We start from the raw sequence: 23,303 nt of genomic DNA on the forward strand, positions 1-23,303 counted from the left end.
CAATTGATCCTAATGCATTATTTACTGAAATAAATACAGCGATTTTGTATTTGCATTTTAGGCAATATAACATCATTTTACCCCTACGACTGTCATTAAACCCATAGTCTACAACGAGGAGAGTAAGTTTTCAACTGCAAGGCGTCAGGACGAGATTTAATCTATTTTAATAAACTAGCCCCTCCTGGTCTCTGACGCCACCGGGCTTCTCTGCGCGCAGCTCCAGTGATGTCTTTATTTCCTGGGGCATCAAATGAGTAGTAGTTATTACAGTGATGTTTTTATCTGTATTTTTTAAAGGGGAAATAATTCAGAAACGGATGATACTGGGGTGAAAAGCACAGTAATGTACTATTGTACTCTTGTTTCAAAGGCTGTTGAATGGCAGACGATGAGCCTTGAAATCCCGGGTTAAATGTTAGCGTTAATACTGAGCGGCGGAGTTCTGCATGTAGCGTTAAATAACTGCGTGCTGCTGCGGCAAGTGACGGACACTCGGACCCGCTCATTTCCTGAGGTAAGCCCGTGTACAAACATATAGAAACACGCAAATTACTGGAGGGAATCAAACAGACGCCAGGCCCGATGAAGAATCGCGGCTCGAAACGTCGACTCTTAAATTTCTTTTCATGGATGCTGCCTGATCTGCTAAGTTCTTCCAACATTTTCTGTGTGTTACACTGGAAGGAATCAGCGGAGCTAAATGGACAGTCATCATTTCGGGTTGAGACCCTCCATCCCGGAACGTCGACTGCCCTTTCCCCTCCCTGACTGACTGAGTCCGGCCAGTGTGTTGCTCCAAATTTCCGTTAAGTCTCCAACTCTCTGCATTGTTTGTTCCTGTGGGCATACTATTTGAACGAACAGGTCTAATTTATCAGTGGAACTGCAACACGGTTGCTATACAGACCCTCAGCAGAGACTTCAATATTAGTGCACAAAGTCCTCCTTGATCTTGTATGCTCCAACCCAACATTCTAGCTTCTGAATCACTAAGACCACCTCATTCCCCATCCTCCACATTACAGAGGCCACCCACATCATGATCATGGAGGGAATACAATAGGGAAACAGGCCCTTCTGCCCATTGAGCCAATGCTGACCATCAACCAACCCTACACTAATCCCATTCATTATTCTATCCACATTCCTATCAACTACCCCACCAGGTTCTATCACTCATAAACACACTAGGGATAATTTCAGGTCTTTGGGTTGTGTGCATCTTTGGCACTATATATTTACATGTGTAACTTTTAGTATTTTTTTATTTCCCACACTGTACTGGTGCTGCAAAACAACAAATTTCCTATATGTGTCTGAACCAGAGCAGTTGGGTACCTGCACATGTGGGTTTATGGGGTATTGAAAGCACTGGATGTAATGTTAAAGCTTTGTAAAGCACTGTTGAGGCCTCACTTGGAGTACTATTTAAGAAAATATGTGCTGAAATTGGAGAAGGTTCAAAGGAGGTTCACAGAAATTATTTTGGCACTGAAAGGCTTGTCATATGAAGAGCGTTTGATGGCTCTGGGCCTCTACTCATTGGAATTCAGGAGAATGAGGGGTGACCCTCATTGAGACTTATCAAATGTTGAAATGCCTCGTAGAGAAGATGTGCAGAGGATGTCTCCTATGATGGGGAAGTCTAAGATCAGAGGACAAAGCCTCAGAATAAAGGGATGCCCTTTTAGAACAGAGATAAGGGATTTTTTTAGCCAGAGAGTGGTCAATCTGTGGAATTTGTTGCCAAAGGCATCTGTGGAGGTCAAGTCATTGGTTATATTTACAAACAGTTGTAAGACAGAGGTTGATTCTTGATTAGTTAGGGCATGAAGGGATATAGGAGAAAGCAGAAGATTGGGGCTGAGTGGGAAAATGGATCAGCCATCACAAAATGGCACAGCAGATTCAATGGGCCAAATGGTCTTCTTCTGCTCCTATATCTTATGGCCTTATGTTATAGCAAAACAGTAACTTACTAAGAATGAGGTAGATATTATAGTCAATATGGAAAAGTATGAAGCCAAAACTTGTGTTAGGTTGGCTGGGGTTGGGAAATGGCAGAAATTATGGGATAGGGAGGTGGCATTACAATTTATTTCCATCAGTCCAGCGGAGGCTCCTTCAGGGAAGTAATAGGAGGGAGGATGTGTGGCTGGTGAGACTAAGGTTTGGACATGTGAGTTTGCACTCCACTGGGCATTTGTTGGTAAGCATGGGAATGGTGGTGTGAGTTTGTAAGGTCCCAGAGATGGTAGAACCTCTGATCAAGGTGTGCCACTGGTATTTGTTGGAACACAGGTAGCTGTTTAGGCAATTATTGAGTAGATAATTAAAGATGAGGACTCTTTAGAGAGGTTGCAGAGGAGGTTTACCTCTGACTGGATTAGAGAGTTTGTTTTATGGAGATGTCTTAAGTGCATTATGGCTTTTCTCTTTGGAGTGAAGAAGGATGAAAGGTGACTTGACAGAGATGTACAAGATGATAAAAGGCATAGATTGAATGGACAGCCAGAGACTTTTCCCAGGGCAGAAATGGCTAATATGAGGGGGCATAATTTTAAGTGATTGGAGGAAAGGCCTTGAGAGAGTACATGCAGAGAGGATGTTTCCTATGGTGAGTGAGTCTAGGACACAGCCTCAGAATAGAGGAACGTCCCTTTAGAATGAAGATGAGGGGGAATTACTTTAGCCAGAGAGTGGTGAATCTGTGGAGGCAAAGTCTTTAAGTATATTTAAGGCAGAGGTTGATAGATTCTTGATTGGTTGGGGTATGAAAGGATGTGGGGAAAAGGCAGATGATTGGGGCTGAGAGGGGAATGGATTAGCCATGATGAAATGGTAGGGAGGAATTGATGGGCCAAATGGCCTAACTCTGCTCCTATATCTTATGGCCTTATGGATGCCAGGGTTATTTGTGGTAGGGCCAGATACATTAAGGATATTTAAGAGACTAAGGGTTAAGCACATGGGTGATAGAAAAATGGAAGGCTATGTGGGAGGGAAGGTTTGGATTGATGTAGGTTAAAAGGTCGGCAAAATATTGTGGGCTGAATAGCCTGAACTGTGTTGTAATGTTCTATGTTCTAGTCATTCAGGGGAAAATCTTGCCTTTTACAGATCCCGTGAGCAGGAGCCACAGGGTGCACTGGAAGTATGTTGGTGACCAGCACTCACTCTCAGGAAATCTCAATATACCAGGAGATTAAAGTAATCTCAGATCAACTGAAGCAACAAATGGATGGTGTGGAGATACATCCCAGTCGGCCATATTCATCAGAGCCGTACCGTCAGCAATATGGTAGGAGTGCTTCTTCCTTTTGCTATTATTTGTTAAAACCTTGCAAAATGTTTAAAGCATTTCACAGAATTGTGCAAAACCCTGTTAAACAGTACCTTATCATTACTGGAATTTACCTCATCAATCCTTATACAAGACATCCTGTGGAATTCAAAAATACATATTTTTGTGGGGAGATATGTTACATACATACAAACGTTTGTAAATATTTATAAACAGCTGCTTGAACTCAGCAGGTCACGTAGCACCCTTGGAAGGAAAAGGATTGTCAGCATTTTGGGTTGAGGTCCTGCGTCAAGACTGAGTGAGATGGCTGTTATAAAGGGATGAGGAGGAGGGGAAAGGCAGGAACTGGCAAGTGATAGGTGGAAAGAGATGTGGGATTGAAGGGCAGATGGAGCCAAGCAGGGAAGGATACATATATCCATTTGAGGCATAAGAAAACAAACCTATCAATCTCCACTTTAAATATACTCAATAACTTGGCCACCACAGCTGTCCACAGCAACGAATTCTGGCTAAAGAAATTCCTCCTCATCTGTTCTAAAGGGATGTCCTTCTATTCTGAAGTTAGGCCCTCTGGTCTTAGACTCGCCAACTATAGGAAACATCTGCTCCATGTAATGTGAAAAAAATTGCTTCCAGTATTGACCCCTTTGGAGCAACACTAGTTACCAACAGCCAACCAGAAAAGACCCCCTTTATCCCTATCTTTGCCTCCTACCAGTCAGCCAATACTCTATCCGTGCTTGTACCTTTCCTGTAATAGCATGTGCTCTTATCTTGTTAAACAGCCTCATGTGCAACACCTTGTCAAAGGCCTTCTGAAAATCCAAATAAACAACATTCACTGGCTCTCCCTTGTCTATACTGCCTGTTATTTCCTCAAAGAATTCTAACAGATATGTCAGGCAAGATTTCCCCTATATGCTGACTCTGGCATTTATCATGCACCTCCCAAAACCTCATCATTAATAATGGATTCCAAAATCTTTCCAACCACTGAAATCAGACTAGCTGGCCTATACTTTCCTTTCTTCTGCCTTCCTCCTTTCTTAAAGTGTGGAGAGACATTTGCAATTTTCTAGTCCTCCAGAATCATCCCAGAATCCAGTGATACTTGAAAGATCATTACCAATGCCTCCACAATCTCTTGAACTACCTATTTCAGAACCCAGGCTGTAGTCCATCTGGTCCAGGTGACTCATCTACCTTCAGATCTTTCAGCTCCCCAAACACCACCACCTCAGTAACAGCAACTACAATCACTTCTGTCCCTGACACTCTTAAATTTCAGGCATACTGTTTCCCACAGTGAAGACTGATGTAAAATATTTATTAAGTTTGCCCACAATTTCTTTCTCCCCCAATACTACCTTTCCAGCATCATTTTCCAGTGATCCAATATTTACTTTTGACTCTCGGTTACTCTTTACATATCTGAAAATATTTTGGTATCCTCTAGATGTTATTGGCAAGTTTACCTTCATATTCCTTTTATTTTAGTTGCCTTCTGTTGGTTTTTAAAAGCTTACAAATCCTCTAACTTCCCACTAATTTTTACTAGACTATGTGCCTTCTCCTTTGCTTTTATGTTGTCTTTGACTTCCCTTGTCAACCAGGGGTTGCCCCAACCTCTTTTTAGAATACTTCATCTTTGAGATGTATCTGTCCTGTGCCTTCCAAATTGCTCTGAGAAAATCCAGACATTGCTATTCTGCCATTATCCCTGCTAGTAGCCCCTTCCAATCAACTTTGGCCAACTCCACTCTTATGCCCCTGTAATTCACTTTACTCCACTGTAATACAGATACATCTGACTTTATCTTCTCCCTTTGAAACCGCAGGGTTAATTCTATCATATTATGATCACTGCCTAAGAGTTTTTTTTTCTCTTAAGCTCCCTAAACAAATCTGGCTTATTAAACACAACCATAAACAATGACTAAAAACATTACTAATAAATTGTAGTAAGTTGTACTACGTGCGACTTGTAGTTGTAAATTGTAGTAACCTATCACTGCAAACAATGTAGAGGTGAGTGAAGGTGAAGTGAATTCAAGAGATCTGTGCTGAAACATAACAGAATCGATGCAGATGGAGTGAGCCTTTCAGAGAGGAGAAGTTGGGGTAGAGGGCCATACAACTGGCTCAGGTGCGAGGTTGAATTTCTGGGTGCTAAGCCAATTTGGAGAAACTGAGAGCGGGAAAATCTAGTCGTGGAGTGAGTCACTAGGTGGTGGGTTCTGGGCCCAGAGGGAGTCACTGGCGGTATGACCGGGTCTAGTGCGAGGTATGATGTGCTGTTTGGACAATTTAAACACTGGCCCAGACATACTGGAAAGACAAGGTGTTGGGATTGGAGGCAAGAGCTGATTTCGCTCGTTCTCTCACAATGTTCACTGCTCTCTCCATGGCGCTGAGGCTAGGAGGACTGTCCTGGCTATTATGCGCCATGTCTGCTAATATGATGGACTGATACCCAGGCTTTGGGCCTACTCTGGGGTTCTGATCTAAGGACTCATTTTGGTTTGAACTGTTGCTGCTTATATCTATTGTTTGCATGATTTGTGTCTTTTTTTTTACCATTCTCTATGCATTGGGTGTTGATCTTTATTTTTTTTAATTGGTTTCTTTCGGGTTTCTTGCTTTGTGGCTGCCTGTAAACAAACAAATCTCAAGTTGTATAATTTATACATTCTTTGATGCTAAGTGTAGAATTGCAGAATTTCGTTCCCCTAGTGGGGTCAACCACATTCTGCTCTTAAAAAGCCATCTCATAGGCATTCTACAAATTCTCTCTCTTGGGATCCAGCACGAGCCCGAGTCTCCCAATCTACCTGCATATTGAAATACTCCATGACTTTGGTAACATTACCCTTTTGGCACGCATTTTCTATCTCCTGTTGTAATACATCCTGGCTTCTGTTTGGGTGCCTGTGTATAACTCCCATCAGGGTCTTTTTACCCTTGCAGTTTCTTAACTGTACCCACAAGGATTCTACAAACTTATGATCCTATGTCATCTCTTTCTAAGGATTTGATTTCATTTGTTTTTAACCAACCCAGCCACCCCACCCCTTCTGCCTATCTGCCTGTCCTTTCAGTACAAGGTGTATCCTTGGATGTTAAGCTCCCAACTATGATCTTTCAGCCACGATCAGTGACGACCTCAGTGTCATACCTTACAATTTCCCCCCCATTCTGATGTTTGGTCTGAATGACAACTGAACCCGTTGATCATGTCTGCATGCTTTCATGCATTGAGTTGCTGCCAGATGATTGGCTGATTGGATATTTGCATTAATGAGCGGGTGTACAGGTGTACCTAGTGAAGTGTGTGTATCTATCTATCCTGGCATCGTTGATTACAACAGAAGGCTAAATGAAAAGAAAAGCAAATTATTTATCTAAAGGGGGAAATAATTATTTAAAAAATCTTGAACAGTTGAAAATTACAAGAAGAATATTATTTCGATGTAATTTAATATTTATTAAAATAAATAATATAATTTAAAAAGCTCGCTTGAAAAGCAGGGATGGATTTTATAATCATTCATTTGAGAGACCTGCATGCCATCAGCGAGGTCAGCAGAATCTGACGATTCCTAGTTGCTCTTGAGGAACTGGTGGTGAGCTGTCTTGAATTGCTGCAGTGCTTCTGGTGAAGGTCCTCTCATAATCTGGCTCGGCAAGGTGTTCTAGGAGCAAGAAGGACATTTCTGGAGGAGCTTAGTGGGCCAGGCAGCATCTGTGGAGAGAAATGTACAGTTTCGGGTCAAGTCTCCATTTTGCTATAGCTAACTTGACTGCCAGTTGAGTGTTTGGCATAATGCTGACTATTGTATTAGGAAACTGAGAAATGATAATTGCATGAAAATGAATCAAAAACAGTGTACTGCATTTCTCAGCGTCTAACAAAGACAAATATTATCCTTTGTAGTATTATTTGAAACATCACCCGGTACTGCATACTGTTCACCAGTCTAAGGACGCTCACTGCCTGAGACACACCCCCCTCTTGTTACTGCCATTGGTTTTGACGTACAGGATCTTGAAGACCCACATTCAATAACTTAACAAGAACCTCTTCCTCTCTGCCTTCAGATTTCTGAATGAAAGTATGAACACTACCTCGTTATTCCTTTTATTTGCACAATTTTTTTTTGTAAGTTATGATTTTATGTCTTTGTATTTTACTGGTGCTGGAAGACAACAAATGTGTCATGTAAGTCAGTGATAATAATCTGAGCCTGTGGCCTCTGCTGCTCTGCACCTCTTCATTAATAATCTGCTTCACTCCCCCCCACTCCCCAGTTCTATGTATCAGTTTTAGCAGAGTCTCAAAGCCCACATGAAAGTGAAAGAAAATATCTGTGTTCACAGTGGATATTTAACAGAGGTCACATGAAGTTGGTGGAGGCATTTTTAACATGAGCCAGATTTTTATTGTGGTGGGACATCCGATGAAATCTAGCATTGGATGGATTCTCCTTTGTAGATTTGTGTTTGAAAAATGTTCATATGGCTCGTTGTTGAGGATGTGGATTAATACTGCTTTTTGTTGCTGACAGCTGCTGAGAAATAAGCAGTTAGCCAATTCAGAACTGTTTTGCTCACTGCAGTTTTGGTGCAAAATGCCAAAGACGGCCGGGAGTGAAAATGAAATATTTTAATTACTTCAACAAGTTAGGAACTATGAAGAATTTGAAGGTGTTGACAATCATCTTGAATGTTACAATGAAAATGAAGATTTGGAGGATGCAATCATCGGAAGGATTGTATGAAGCAGTCTGCACTAGGTGTCTGCGGATTTTGTTCATTTACAGTTAATCAAAAGAACACAGCAGCATACACTGAGTAAATTCCTCTTTCGATAACTATTAAAAACTAATATAGTTTTATAGTATTGTAGTGTTTTTGTTTGTTCTGTATTTAATTTAAATACATAATTTGTTACTCAGTCAAATGATAGTTTGTCTTTTTAATACCTTTTTAATGATTTCCATGAAGCTTTTGGCTGATTGGGCCAGCTGCTTAATTGAGCCAAAATGTACTGGTCCTGATGTGTCCCAATTAACTGGAATCCACTGAATATGTAATCAATGAACTAGAAGGCAGAAAATTTTCACAAGTGTACTGAAAGTGCAGGGTGATCTACAGAGTAACTTGAAACACCAGAGTTCAGTTGCATGTCTGTTGCTTACCTGATCTCAAAGCTCGAAGTAAATTTATTATCAAAGTATGTATATGCTGCCATACAACCCAGAGATTCACTTTCTTGGGGCATTCACAGTAAGACCAAGAAATACAATAGAATCAATGGAAAAATATACACAAAGTCTAATAAACAATCAGTGTGCAAAAAAAGACAAACTGTGCAAATACAAATAAATAGATAAATAATATGGAGAACCTGAGTGGTAAAGTCCTTGAAAGAAGGTTGTGGAATCAGTTCAGTGCTGAGGTGAGTGAATTTATCCATGCTGGTTCAGGAGCCTGATGGTTGAAGGGTAAAAACTGTTCCCAAACCTGGTGGTGTGGGACCTGTGGCTCCTGTACCTCCCTTCCCAATAGCAGCCTTGAAAAGAGAAAATGGCCTGGATGGTGGGCGTCCTTGATGATGGATGCTGCTTTCTTGTGGCATTGCTTCCTGTAGATGTGCTCAGTGGTGGGGAGGGATTTTTCCAGTGTTGGTCTGGTCTGTGTCCATCACTTTTTGTGTGCATCGACTGTATCGCTGTGCATCAAACACCAATAACCATGCCGTTATTACTATGGGATGTATTCTTCATGCCATTGAGCTGTGAGGTGGATAGAGAGGTTCGAGCTAATTATTAAAGGGTTAATTACCAACAAATTCAATGATTTGTGCAGCTTCAACTTTAAGCTAAAGAAAATTCATCATGATTGCAATTAAGAAAAACAAGAAACCTTCAGCATTTACTGGGATGTGTGTACGTAATCAGACATCCATCATCATTGGAAAGATGGAGAGATGTATTACTGATCATCTGGACTAGGGAAAACCTCAGGAGCTTGGAAGTACAGTTGTTGCTTCGGTTATTATCCCATAGTAGAAGGCAAACCACTATATTTCACAGCCTGTGCTCTTCCATTTCAGAAGTTGGTAGTCTTGTAGAGTTATCACCATGATAAAAATTCATTTGATTTCAACTTTACAGTGGGAGGAGGGGATGCTCCACACCATCTTTGAAATAGTGTTGGTTTTATTTTTCAGAGCATCAGCCGCCAAATGAACTGAGCTGGTCAATTCACGCGCCTTCGAGCTTCGATGTCAATTCTACTGGTCTTGATCACAAGTGGGCAATGACTACCTCTGCTCTTTGCTATCCCACCACCCTTCCAAACTCCGTCTGCCTATCAAACAATGCAACACCCACTTCGTATTCAAGACCACCTACGATCACTCACCAAGGACTGGATCTAAACTACGGTTTTCAGCCAATTAATCAGAGCCACAAATCACAGCCAGATAGTGAGTATTTGGTCATCTTAAAATCTGGGCAGTGAATATTAGCAAGACCAAAAACTTAGTCTTTGAGGAACTCACAGAACAAAATCAAGGGTTGGAGGCAACTTTAAATTTGGCCATTTAGATGAATGTTTATGAAGACTTGCAGGCATTATGTGGACACCAAGTCCCTTTAAGTCGACTGCATGTACAAAAATAATAGTTCAGTAGGATAAGTTACAAATTCTGTTGTCTCTAACCCGGATTGCAACTTTACTATTAGTATTTTCCTCAATGTTTTTAGGAATCTGTGTACAGTAAGAATAGAGTGTCTTGGCTCAGTCCTTTCTGGGTCTAAGCATACAACAAATTAGTCATTTCTGTTCAAGTTTGGCATTGATTTCACTGGACAAAGTGTATCTTCTCCTAGATGAGCTGACAAATACTGCTGACTAGTCCCATCAGGTTTTAAGACATCAGTAGTCCCCCCCCCCCCCCCCCAGCCCCTTCTCCTGTCAGTAGAAATGGTCTGCCAGGCTCTGTAGCCAAGCCACACGTGAAGGCCCGGGAGCTGGACTTGGGTTGTCAGAGGCTATTTGAAGCACACACCACTGGGAGCATTTAATAGGTTGAGGGAGCTTGTCCCTATTACCACCCCCGGCTATAACAACATTAAGGAACTACCTCTCTGTATATAAGCTTTCATTAATTTTTACAATTATCAACATGAGCCTTATCTATTTCCATACTCTCAGTGTTTGTAAAGTATTTTCTCAATCCTTTCTCGGTTCAAAATGCAAGATTTCATGATTATTGATGTCCGATGTGTGGTGTTTGCACGTTTTCCCATTGTGCATGACGGGTTCCTCTGTGTGCTTTGCTTTCCTCTCACATTCCTAAGTTGTTCAGGATGCTAAACAACACTCAGTGGCCACTTTAATTAGTACCTCCTGTATCTAATAAAGTGGCCATTGGGTGTATGTCCATGGTCTTCTGCTGCTGTAGCCCATCCACTTCAAGGTTTGACTTGTTGGGCATTCAGAGATGCTCTTCTGCACACCGCTGCTGTAACGTGTGGTTATTTGAGTTACCATCACCTTCCTGTCAGCTTGAACCAGTCTGACTATTCCCTTCTTATTTCTCTCATTAACAAGGCATTTTCATCCACTGGATGCTTTTTTTGTTTGCACCATTCTCTGTAAATTTTAGAGACCGTTGTGTGTGAAAATCCCAGGAGATCAACAGTTTCTGAGATACTCAAACCACCCCATCTGGTGGCAACAACAGTCAATCCACAGTTGAAGTCACTTAGATCACATTTCTTCCCCATTCTGATGTTTGATCTGACCAACAACTGAACCTCTTGACCATGTCTGCATGCTTTTATGCATTGAGTTGCTGCCACATGAATGGCTGATTAAGTATTTGCAGTAATGAGCAAGTGTACCTAATAAAGTGGCCACTGAGTGTAGTTAGTCCACCCTGCTTGTTACTTCCTCGAAGAACTCTGATGGATTTGTCAGGTAAGATTTCCCTTTACAGAAACCATGCAGACTTTGGCTTGTTTTATCATTAGTCTCCAAGTACCCTGAAACCTCGTCCTTAATAATAGACTCTTTTGAACTCTACAAAACAGAGTTTGTCACAAAGTTCACCCTTATCTATGTCTCTGGTAGGTCGTGTTAATGTTATTAAAATGTATATCCTTCCTAAATTTTTATACTTATTTCAATCTATTCCAATTTTTATTTCTAAAACCTTTTTCGATTCCTTAGACTATATTATTTTGTCCTATCTATGGAATGGTAAGCGTTCTAGACTTAATACCTCCAAAAATCTAAAAAAGATGGTGGCATGGCTTTATCTAACTTCTGTCTATATTACTGGGCAGCTAATATTCGCTGTCTTACTTTCTGGTCCTTTTTTCATAGCCAGTCTGATTGTCCTAAATGGGTGGCAATGGAGTTGAACGCCACTAAAGATCTCTCTATTTCTGCATTCTTGGATCTGCACTCCCTAGTCGCTTGCCTGGACTAATTGTTAATCCTCTTGTTAGACATACTTTGAGAATATGGGCCCAGTTTAGAAAATTTAATGGTCTTCATGCTTTCTCCCTTTCTAGTCCTATCTTGCATAATCATCTTTTTTTTTACCTTCTATGCACGATTCAACATTTCATGATTGGTATAGAAAGGGCATTAGGCATTTTGAAGATCTTTTCATCGATAATCGTTTCACAACTTTTCAACAACTTTCTGCTAAGTTCAATCTACTAATGCCCATTTGTTTAGATACCTTCAAATTAGACATTTCATTAATCCTTTATTACCCAATTTTGCTGCGATGCCTGAGAAAAACGTTGTGGACCTGTTTCTTTCTATTAATCCACTGGGTAAAGGCTTAATATCTTTTATTCGTGATAAATTAGTGCCCCTATGGTGTGCCCCCTTTGATAAAATTAGAACGGCTTGGGAGCATGACTTAAATGTTTCTTTATCTGATGCGGTTTGGGACTCAATTCTCAAGTCAGTTAATCCAACCTCTCTTTGTGCTCACCACTGTCTTTTACAGTTTAAGATTGTACATAGGGCTCATATATCCAAATCTAGATTGTCCCGATTTTACTCTAACATTAGTCCTGTTTGTGATAAGTGTAAAAGCGGTGAGGCTTCTCTTATTCATATGTACTGTGCCTGTCCTAGTCTAGAGAAACTTTGGAGGGAAGTTTTCCTAACCTTATCCCATATTCTTAATTGCCACTTAGAACCTAACCCTCTGATTGCTCTTTTTGGTACCTTGGGTGAGGCGGATATACATCTGAGTCCGACTAAACATCAAACATTATCTTTTGCTTCTCTTTTGGCTGGACATTTAATTCTCCTCAGGTGGAGAGATGTTGCCCCACCCACTCATGCTCAATGGCTTAATGATATTATGTCCTGTTTAGATCTTGAAAAAATTCACTACTCACTTCTCAATTCGGACATAAAGTTTCATAACGTGTGGGGACCTTTTCTTAAATATTTTCATAACTCCTCTTTAGATTACAGTCTTTTTTTCAGTCCCTTACTTTCAGCTTTTTTTTTCTTTCTTTGGTAGTTGGCATTATTATCTTTTGTTCTTATTTTCATTTACAGTTTTGGGGGTTTGAATGCTCCGATTTATATTTCCTACATCTTGCAGTGGTTGGTCTGGAGTTTTTTTTCTGCGGGAGGGGGGAGAATACTAACTTTACATGACTTTATTTTGGGTGCTTTTTCATTATTATTTTGAACCATGTTTATCTTGCACTGTATTAATCTTTATTTTGTTGTTGGGTTTTTGTCATAGTAATTGTAGAAATGCATAAAAAATTTATAAAAATATTTAAAAAAATAATAGACTCCAACACTTTCTCAACCATTAAGGTTAAGCTAACTGGCCTAAAATTTCCTTTCTTTTGCTTTCCTCCCTTCTTAAAGATTGAAGTGTCATTTGCAATCTTCTAGTCCTCTGGGACCAGGCATTGTATGGTGACTGGTAGAACCTAGGATCATTTGATGGAAACGTGGAGAATGTAGAATAAGGGTAAATGGGTATTTGATGGTTACTATAGACTTTGTGTCCTTACTGTTTGACTCTAACACCTTGTAACAACACTAAACCCAGGTATCTGATTGTCCAAAAGGGTATTCTGTGGGAGTTTTGATTTGCAGAGTAGGATGATACAGTTTGTGTATGCACTGCACTGTTATCCCATTATGATTTTCCCTTTCTCAGGTTCTCAGCCACCAACTCACAAACTGTACAGCCCTTTCCTTCCTGGAGGAGGACAGGAAGATGTTCATTCACACCCTGCAGCTGTAGTTTTACCAGTAAGTACACAGCTTAGCCGCTCGCTCTGACCATGTTGCTTCTACGTTATCAATCACGTCCAGATGGTGTTCAACTGGTGCGATGACAAGCTGGATTGGTGTGTGTGTGTTCATCCATGGACTGCTGAGAGCTGCTTGTTCTTGCCAACAACACCCATGCTCCATAAGTTTACAGGACATGTCACCCAGGGACTTGGGCTATAATTTTTTTGGTATGTGACTGTTCGTTCACTTGCTATCTTGTAAGTGCTACATGTGCCTTTTGCTGTGTATTAACTGTTGGTAATATGTTCTGCACATTGGTTCTGGAGGAAATGCTATTTTGTCTGGAAAATAGCTTTGATCTTGTGTTCAAAACAAAGCACTTTTATACTTTTTACAGAGAACAGTAATTGGGTTGCTTCATTCCTTAATATTCCTCCATTATCTGTATCTTATCTGGTTCTGACATTAGTTCTTTAGAAGCTCCTATCCTGTATAAAACATCCCCCCCACCATAGAACACATATCCTGTCATTTAAAACACACACACACACATGCATACACACATCTTCTAATCATAACACACACACACACACACACACACACACACACACACACACACACACACACACACACACACACACACACACACACACACACACACACACACACACACACACACACACACACTGCCTTCCATTCAAACCAGCAAAGCACTCTGGGATTTCATAGGTTCCATTTTGTTACATTACATTTTACAAAAAGGTTACAAATTCATAAAGATTTCAGAGTTACAGATATATTTCCACAGTATCCACAGTTAGTCCTGCCGAATTACTAAACTTGTTTATTATTACACATGAGCACAGAATGAGGAAAGTCTGTTTTACATAGTGCATTAGTGCATTTTATTACTACAGTGCATTAAGTTAATATGAGGGAAAACAATAACAGAATGCAGAATTAAAAAGTTACAGAGAAGGTGCAGTGCAAGCAGATAATAAAGTGCAGGGTCATAATGAGATAGTGTGAGGTCAAGAGACCTCAGTAGTCTGATAACAGTGGGAACCAAGCTATCCTTGAGCCTGGTGGTACGTGTTTTCAGGCTTTCGTATCTTGTGCCCAGTGGGAGGGTGATAAACAGGAATGTCTGGGGTAAGTGGGAGCTTTAATTGCATTGCCTGCTTGTGGTGAACTACATATACCTGTCTGGACATGCCCCCCTGCTGACTGCTCCTGTGGCTCCTCCCACAGACCCCGGTATAAAGGCGATTGGGGCCTGAGCCTGGCCCTCAGTCTCCAGGATGTAGTATGGTGGTCAATTGCTGCTTGTTCTTTCTTCCAGTCAATAAAAGCCTATATCTTGCCTCACGTCTCAGAGAGTTATTGATGGTGCATCACTGCTTTACTAAGGTAGTAAGAAGTGTAGGAAGGAAGGATATATGGACTTAAGATTTAGAGCATATTGATGCAGCTACAAAGAAAGCAAGACGGTGGCTGTATTTCATTAGGAGTATGAGAAGATTTGGTTTGTCACCAAAGTCATAAATTTCTACAGATGTACCAAGGAGAGAATTCTAACAGTCTACATCACCATCCGGTATGGGGGGGGGGGAGGTGTGGTTTGGGCTACTGCACAGGATTGAAAGAAGCTGCAGAGAGTTGTAAGCTCAGTGAGCTCCATCATGGGCACCAGCCTCCATAGTATTCAGGACATTTTCATGGAGTGATTCCTCAGAAAGGTGGTATCCATTATTAAGGACCCCATCACCCAGGACATGCCCTCTTCTCATTGCTACCATCAGGAACGAGTTTCAGGAGACGGAAGGTGCACACTCAATGATTCAGGAACAGCTTCTCCCCTCTTCCATCAGATTTCTGAATGGACATTGAACCCGTGAACACTACCTCGCTACTTTTTTTCTTATTAAACCTGATTCTGACTCTGATATTTCCCAAGCATTTTCACAGCAAGTGAAATTATTTTGACTTGGCAGCATTGTGCTACAAAGTGCAGCATCTGAACTTTTGCACCCAAAAACAATGTGAAATCAACCACATCATTTTTAGAACAGAGAACTTTCTTTTCCAATATTTTTATTAAGTTTCATTTACACAAATACAGAATTAATAAGGAAATACTTATACATCAAAATAAGACAGCACAAAATGCATTATATATAAATCACACTGATACAATCATAGTATCCCATATTGATGATCAATCAAATAAAATAAATTGATTGATGAAATACAATAGTGTGGTTAATTATATTATAAAAAATCTACACCCCCTACCAAGACAAAGCTGGTTGGTTAAAAAAAAACAAGAGAAAAAAAGAGTATTTTTACCATATAGTGTTTTATAATTATGGCCCAGATCTATATTTTAATAACAATTCAAAGATTTTTAAAATAGTTCAGAAAGGGTCCCCATAACATTTGAAAATCTTGGTTAGAATCAGAAATCGAACAACGAATCTTCTCTAGATTTAAACATGACATAACATCACATAACCATTGAGCATGTTTGGGGGGGAGGGGGCAACCTCCTTCCGTTTAAGCAAGTTCGCCCTCCTAGCCATAAGAGAAATAAAAGCCAGTACCGGCGAATGAGAAGGCTCCAAAATTGTAACTCAAATAAGGCAGTCAGGGGATTGGGCTTAAAACTAACTTTAAAAAGTACAGAAAAAGTTTGGAATGCATCTTTCCAATATTTTTCAAGGTTCGAACATGACCAAAACATATGAATTAATGAAGCCTCTCCATTATTACATCTGTCACAGTAAGGACAATACAACGAGAGAACTTGTCTTTAGACATATGAGCCCTATGTACTACTATAAATTGTAGGAGGGAATGACAAGCACATAATGATGAAGAATTAACCATTTTGAAAATAATCCTCCAGGTCTCATCAGATAATGATGTCTGTAAATCCTTTTCCCAATCTTTTTAAATTTTATCTAAAGGAGCCACTCTCAATCCCGACAACAGACCATAAATATGAGATATTGAGCCATTTTCAAAAGGTTTCAAATGAAAAATTACATCTATTATGTTCTTATTTGGGCTAGTAGAAAATGTATATAGTTTAGATCTTAAAAAATCTCTAATCTGTAGATATTGAAAAAAGTGGGTATTTGAACAGAGAACTGAGAAACTTACAGCACAGTATAGGCTCTTTGGCCCACAATGTTGTGCTGACCTTTTAACCTACTCTAAGATCAATCTAATCCTTCCCTCCCACATCATACTCCATTTTCCTATCAACCGTGTGCCTATTGAAGGGTTTCTTTAATGTCCCTAATGTATCTGCCTTTACCATGGTCCCTGGCAGCGTGTTCCACTCAACCAGCACTCTCTGTGTAAAAATTTTTTTTAAAAATACTTAACCTCTAACATTCTCCTATACTTTACTCCAATCATAGAGTCATAGAAAAGAACAGCACAATAACATGCCCTTCAGCCCATCTAGTCTAGGTCAAGTCATTTAAATTGCTTATTCCCATCAACCTGCACCGGAACCATAGCCCTCCATCCCCTGACATTCATGCACCTATCCAAACTTTGCTTAAATGTTGAAATCGAGTTTGTATGCACCATTTGCGCTGGCAGCTCATTCCACACTCTCACAACCGTCCGAGTGAAGAAATTTCCCCTCATGTTCACTTCAAATTTTTCACCTTTCACCCTTAACCCATGACTTCTAGTTGTAGTCCCACCACGACCTGAATGGAAAAAGCCTGCTTGCATTTACACTATCTACCCCTCATAATTTTGTTTCCTTCTATTAAATCTCCTCTCAATCTTCTACGTTCCAAGGAATAAAGTCCTAACTTATTCAGTCAGGTCCTCCAGACCTGACAATGTCATTGTAACTTTTCTCTGCACTCTTTCAACCTTATTTACAGGCTAAACTATGCCCCGTTCTCTTACTATCTTTCCTTTTGGTTAGTCCTGACGAAGGGTCTTGGCCCAAAACGTCGACAGCGCTTCTCCCTATAGATGCTGCCTGGCCTGCTGTGTTCTACCAGTATTTTGTGTGTGTTGTTGCTTGAATTTCCAGCATCTGCAGATTTCCTTGTGTTTCCCCGTCATACTATCTGTTTCTGTCCTGGGAAAATTCTCTGGCTATGCACTCAATCTATGTACAGCTCTATCAACTCACCTCCTGGCCTCCTTCACTCTAAAGAGAGAATCTCTAGCTCGCTCAGCTTATCCTTTATTTATGAAAATGCTAATTGAACCATATGCCTTGTCCAAGATGATATGAGGGCAGTTCCCTATCTCTTTGTTAAGGAATATGAATGTAAAAATTAACACCAGGGACTAAATTGCAACCCCTGATTATATGCTCAGAAATCTGAAAGGTTACTTCAATTTCAGTTCAATTCAATTCAAGTTTAATTGTCATTCAGCCATACGTAAATACCCATGAATACAGCCAAATGAAACAGCGTTACTCTGAGGCCAAAGTGCAAACCACAATACCAACAGTCACACACAGCACAAAGTACACATGAGAAACTTAAGATAAATGCATATAAGATAGCCACTCAGTAAAAGAGTCCAAACTCAGGCCATCCAACGCCGCCAAAATCTGCGGACGACAACAACAGAGATTGCCTGCTGATTGAAGAGTGGTGGTGAGGGCAGTAGCACCGACTCCAGCCTGAATGTCACACCACACCACACCCGCTGGAGCACACTGGCTCCACTGTCCCTCTCCTGGCAGCACATATAGGATATCAGTAAAATACAACCATGCAAAAAAATATAGTCAAGACCCTGCATCCATTGCTGAGTGAACACTTGAACAACTGTCTTCTAACTTGGGCAAGACTGAGCAAGGATAACTGTTAAAGTCACAGAGTGGGAAACTGCTGTAGGAACTTAGTGGGTCAGCCAGAACAGTATCTCTGGAGCCCAAGGGGATCAGACTCTGCATCAGGACTGAGGATGTAGAGGGGAGAGCAAGGGGTGAGGCAGGAGTGGTCAAGTGACAGATGTATCCACCCTTCTCAATGTATCAGCATCTGGATCAACTTAAGCATCTATTAATGTGGCAGTTGGCACAGCGAGTGGAAAATCATCTCGTGATCATTTTATAACCATATAACAATTTCAGCCTGGAAACAGGCCATCTCGGCCCTTCTAGTCCATGCCGAACGCTTACTCTCACCTAGTCCCACCAACCTGCACTCAGCCCATAACCCTCCATTCCTTTCCTGTCCATATACCTATCCAATGTTTTTTTTAAATGACAAAATCAAACCTGCCTCTACCACTTCTACTGGAAGCTCGTTCCACACAGCTACCACTCTCTGAGTAAAGAAGTTCCCACTCGTGTTACCCCTAAACTTTTGCCCCTTAACTCTCAACTCATTTTGGACTCCTGATGAAGGGTTTCAGCCCGAAACGTCGTCACTACCTCCTTCCATAGGTGCTGTCTGGCCTGCTGAGTTCTGCCAGCATTTTGTGGTTATTTATTTATTTCCGGCATCTGCAGATTCACTCGTGTTGCCCCTTAACTCTCAACTCATTTTGGATAACCACAGCTTCCTACATTGCTGGAAATGCAGCTGTTTCTGCCCTTCATTACATATCAGGCAGATTTCAATAAAACCAATATGAAGATGTGACTAATTTCAAAGCTCATGGTAAATTTAATATCAAAGTATATGTACTGTATGTCACTAGATTCATTTTCCTGTGGGCTTACTCATTAAATCCAAGAAACATAATAGAATCAATGAAAGACTGCACACAACAGGATGAACATACAACCAATGTGCAAAAGACAACAGAAACACAAAAATACAGAAATACAAAAATACAGCAGAAAAAAAATAAGCAATAAATATAAAGAGCATGAGATCAAGAGTCCTTGAAAGTGAGTCCATAGGTTGTGGAATCAGTTCAATAATTGGGTGTGAAGTTATCCCCTCTGGAGCCTGATGGTTGAGGGTAATAACTGTTCCTGAACCTGGTGATGTGGGCCCAGAGACTACCTTCTTCCGGATGGCAGTGGTGGGGAGAGAGCATGTCCTGGGTGGTGGGGGTCCCTGATGATGGATGCTGCTTTCCTGTGACAGCGTTCTGTGCAGATGTGCACAGTGGTGGGGAGGGCTGGGCCTTATCAACTACAAACGTTTATACTTCTTGTGGGGTTTTCTGTCCAAGGGCATTGGTGTTTTCAGACCCGGCCATGAAGCAACCAGTCAGTGTACTCTCCACCACACATCTGTAGAAGTTTGTCAAAGTTTTCAAAGTTGTCAAAGTAGTGTTCTAATTTTAAAGGCAACAAGTTTGCTGCAACTGACTGGAGAATTTAATCACGCAAGAAGATGAAAAAGTTGATTTCAGAATTTTCTTTCTTTCTTTTTCAATCTTTTTATTAGTATTAATAATATTATGAACAAAATACAATTGATATATTAATAAAGGGATTACAAACATACAAATTCCCATTACACATGAAAGAATACATAAGCAATGATAAATAAGTTTTCCCAAAACATGAACCATACAGTATATGTATGAACAAGGTGATTTCAGAATTTTCTGATGATAAGTTTGGATAGGAAAATCCTCAGAAAAGGGCAAAGTTTCGACTTGTCATCAGCTCAGTGCTATTAAATCTTATGCTCGTCGTCACGGATCCTTACAGTGCAATGATTGTAACTGAATGTTGTCTGTTTACTTGCAAAGGGTTGTAAGCCTGGATCACCCGAGGAGCCAGGAAATGAGATGAATCTGGATCTAATCCCCAACCCAGTAAGTAGGCCATCGTCAGCTGTGAAAATAGAATGGAAGTGTTATTGCTGTCATAAATGCTTCACTGTCAGAAGTATGTAAAACCAACTCTTGCTTCAGTTGTTACTCTTATAGCTAGTATAAAGACAGACGGGTACTGGCCCTGTACTACTGGGTGAGAAATGACTTTGGGCAGAAGTATTTAGAAGCAGCTGTAGATGTCATTGGTGCCTTGTGATTCAGAAGGTACCAGAAAGTTTGCTGTTTGGCTTCCTCCAGTATGAAAGTGGCATTGAAGATGAATCCTAATGCCAACCTGGTAAATGTTTGTGACAACTGGTCCAGTGACTACCAGCCCCATGCAGATTACGGTGTCATTTGTAGAGTCATATGGCACAGAAACAGGTCCTTCAACCCAACCTGTCCATGCTGCCCATCTACTGTATACAAGCCCAATTTACCTCTGATTGAACCAAATCCTTCTAAACCATGGGTTCTTAACCTTTTAGTTGCCATGGACCCCTTTGGCAGTCCGGTGAAGCCTATGGATCCCTTCTCAGGATTATGTATCTAAATTTACAAAATAATTTCTGGGTTTACTTGTTTGGAGGTCAGAAGCCTGATATTTGGAGTTTGGAGGACTGATGTCTGAGAGTCCGGGCCACGGGACATAGGCCAGTTTGAGTGTGTGAGAAGGAAGGTGGGTAGGAGAGTGGGAAAGGACATTGTTTTGCTGCTGTTATTTTGTTCTATTGCCATTTGTGGTGTTCTGCTGAGCATTGTGGGTACTGTGTTGTTCTGCTGAGCATTGTGGGTACTGTGTTGTTCTGCTGAGCATTGTGGGTGTGGCGACATTTGCGGGCTGCCCCCAGCACATGCTTGTGTGTGTTGGTTGATAACACAAATGACACATTTCACTATGTATGTTGTACATGTGATGAAAGAATCTGAATCTAATCGAAAGGTTTGTTTCCCTGCTGTGTAACTGTATGAATCAGTACTCCTTCTGAGAGTAGGTTTGAGGTTGGACACATGCTGATCTGTACTTGTTTATTTTCACTATGGGAGAAAGATAGAATTCAGAAAGAGACTAACGAAATTCCACCAAGGGGGGGGGGGGGTGGATTTCCTTGATGGGCTATTCCATTACATGCAGTGCTCTCTCTGCATGTACTAAACAGGGTGGAAGCCCAATTTTACTGCACAAGAACCAAATATCAGTTTCCCCCTCCCCTTCCCCTTCTATCTTTTTTCCATCCCTCTTTCTGGCTCCCTTCTTCTCTTCACCTACCCATCACCTCCCCCTCCATTTCTTCCATGGTCCACTGCCCTCTCCTATCAGATTCTTTCTGCTTCAGCCCTTTGCCTCTTCCACCTGTCACCTTCCAGCTTCTCACTCATTCCCCCCTCCCCTACCCCACCCACCTTCACCCTCTCCTGGTCTCACCTACCAATTGCCAGCTTGTACTGCTTCCTCCATCTCCTCAACCTTCTTATTCTGGCTTCTTGCCCCTTCCTTTCCTCTCCTGATGAAGGGTCTCAACCTGAAACGTCGACCATTTAGTCATCACCATAGACGCTGCCTGACCTGCTGGGTTCCTCCAGCACTTTGTGAGTGCTGCTCTGAACATGTTTATTGTTTTATAGGTTCAGGTGGTGGAGAATGATAAAGAGTTATGGGAATCCCAAGTATTTTACACCGACACAAGAGGGCAAGTACCTCCACTGAGCACAACACACTTCCGAGTGGAGGACCAAGGTAAGTCGTGACCTTCACTGCAGAGTGGAACTGGGAACTCAGCCCTGGAACAAGCCCTTCAGATCACAAAGTTGTGCTGAACCAAACAAATTAGTAATCAAATGGCCAACTAAACTAATTTGTTATGCCTACACAATGTCCATATCCTTCCGTTTTCCTCAAATTCCCGTGCCTATCTATAATGAGTGTGTGGCACGTGGCCAAGTGGTTAAGGCGTTGGACTAGCGATCCGAAGGTCGTGAGTTCAAGCCCCAGCCGAGGCAGCGCGTTGTGTCCTTGAGCAAGGCACTTAACCACACATTGCTCCAGTCCACCCAGCTGAAAATGGATACCGGCAAAATGCTGGGGGTTAAACTTGCAATAGACTGACGGGGTGGGGGTGGGGGAGTCTTGTATTCTCAGTCACTTCACGCCACAGAAACTGGCATAAGCACCGGCCTGATATGCCTATAAGACTCAGGACAGACTTTAACTTTTAATCTATGATGAGTAAAGTTTAAAAGTGGTGGAAACAAGTAAGCAGAAAGCAAGCTGTTTTAAAGGGTGTGCACAAAGGGAGAAGGTTGGATTTGCCTGTGTGTAAATCTCTGAAGTTGGAAGAACAGTTTAATAAATCAATTACTAAAGTGAATGTGATCCTAGATATTATAACCAGAGTCATGGAACTATGGGTGAGCCAATGTGCATAAAATAGTACAGGCCCTTGGGCCCAATATGTTCTGCCAACATTTTTTTTAGAATCTTTTTATTGGTATGTAATCATCAACAGCTATAAAATGATACAAAACTTTAACAGATTAATATGCATACAATTAATAAAGCTGAAGAGAAGAAAAAACTGATCTTGAAATATAAAAATGGGAAAAAAATTTTATATATAGAAAAAAGAAGGAAAAAAAAGAACCCCATCTAACTAAGAAAAAACCCCCCACTAACTATAAAAAAAACCCATTAGGAATCAACCCTCCAGAGCAATACGTTTGACCATTATCTAAATATATATAAAAAAAGTAATCAACTGTCATTTCATATTTATATAAAAAAAATAAAATTGGAAGGAAACCATATAACTTAATTCAAATTAAATGCTAATATTTGGCAAAAGAACTCCATCTTCTCTCAAAATCAAATCGAGGATCAAAAGTTTTACTTCTAATTTTTTCAAAACTA

General features: G+C 40.8%; 1 protein-coding gene across 1 annotated transcript in view; it reads left to right on the plus strand.

Annotated features, from left to right (window-relative positions):
* The first annotated feature begins 219 nt into the window (after positions 1–219).
* The window catches only part of LOC140734985 (protein transport protein Sec24C-like), a 74,722-nt gene continuing 51,638 nt past the window's right edge, over positions 220–23,303 (plus strand). The window contains exons 1-6 of the mRNA XM_073059774.1: positions 220–517; positions 3,124–3,304; positions 9,546–9,803; positions 13,539–13,633; positions 20,330–20,395; positions 22,022–22,133. Of these exons, the coding sequence (XP_072915875.1) occupies positions 3,160–3,304; positions 9,546–9,803; positions 13,539–13,633; positions 20,330–20,395; positions 22,022–22,133 (676 nt within the window). The 5' untranslated portion in view covers positions 220–517; positions 3,124–3,159. The remainder of the gene's footprint in view (positions 518–3,123; positions 3,305–9,545; positions 9,804–13,538; positions 13,634–20,329; positions 20,396–22,021; positions 22,134–23,303) is intronic.

The sequence above is a fragment of the Hemitrygon akajei genome, chromosome 1 (assembly GCF_048418815.1).
Source record: "Hemitrygon akajei chromosome 1, sHemAka1.3, whole genome shotgun sequence".
NCBI lineage: Eukaryota > Metazoa > Chordata > Chondrichthyes > Myliobatiformes > Dasyatidae > Hemitrygon > Hemitrygon akajei.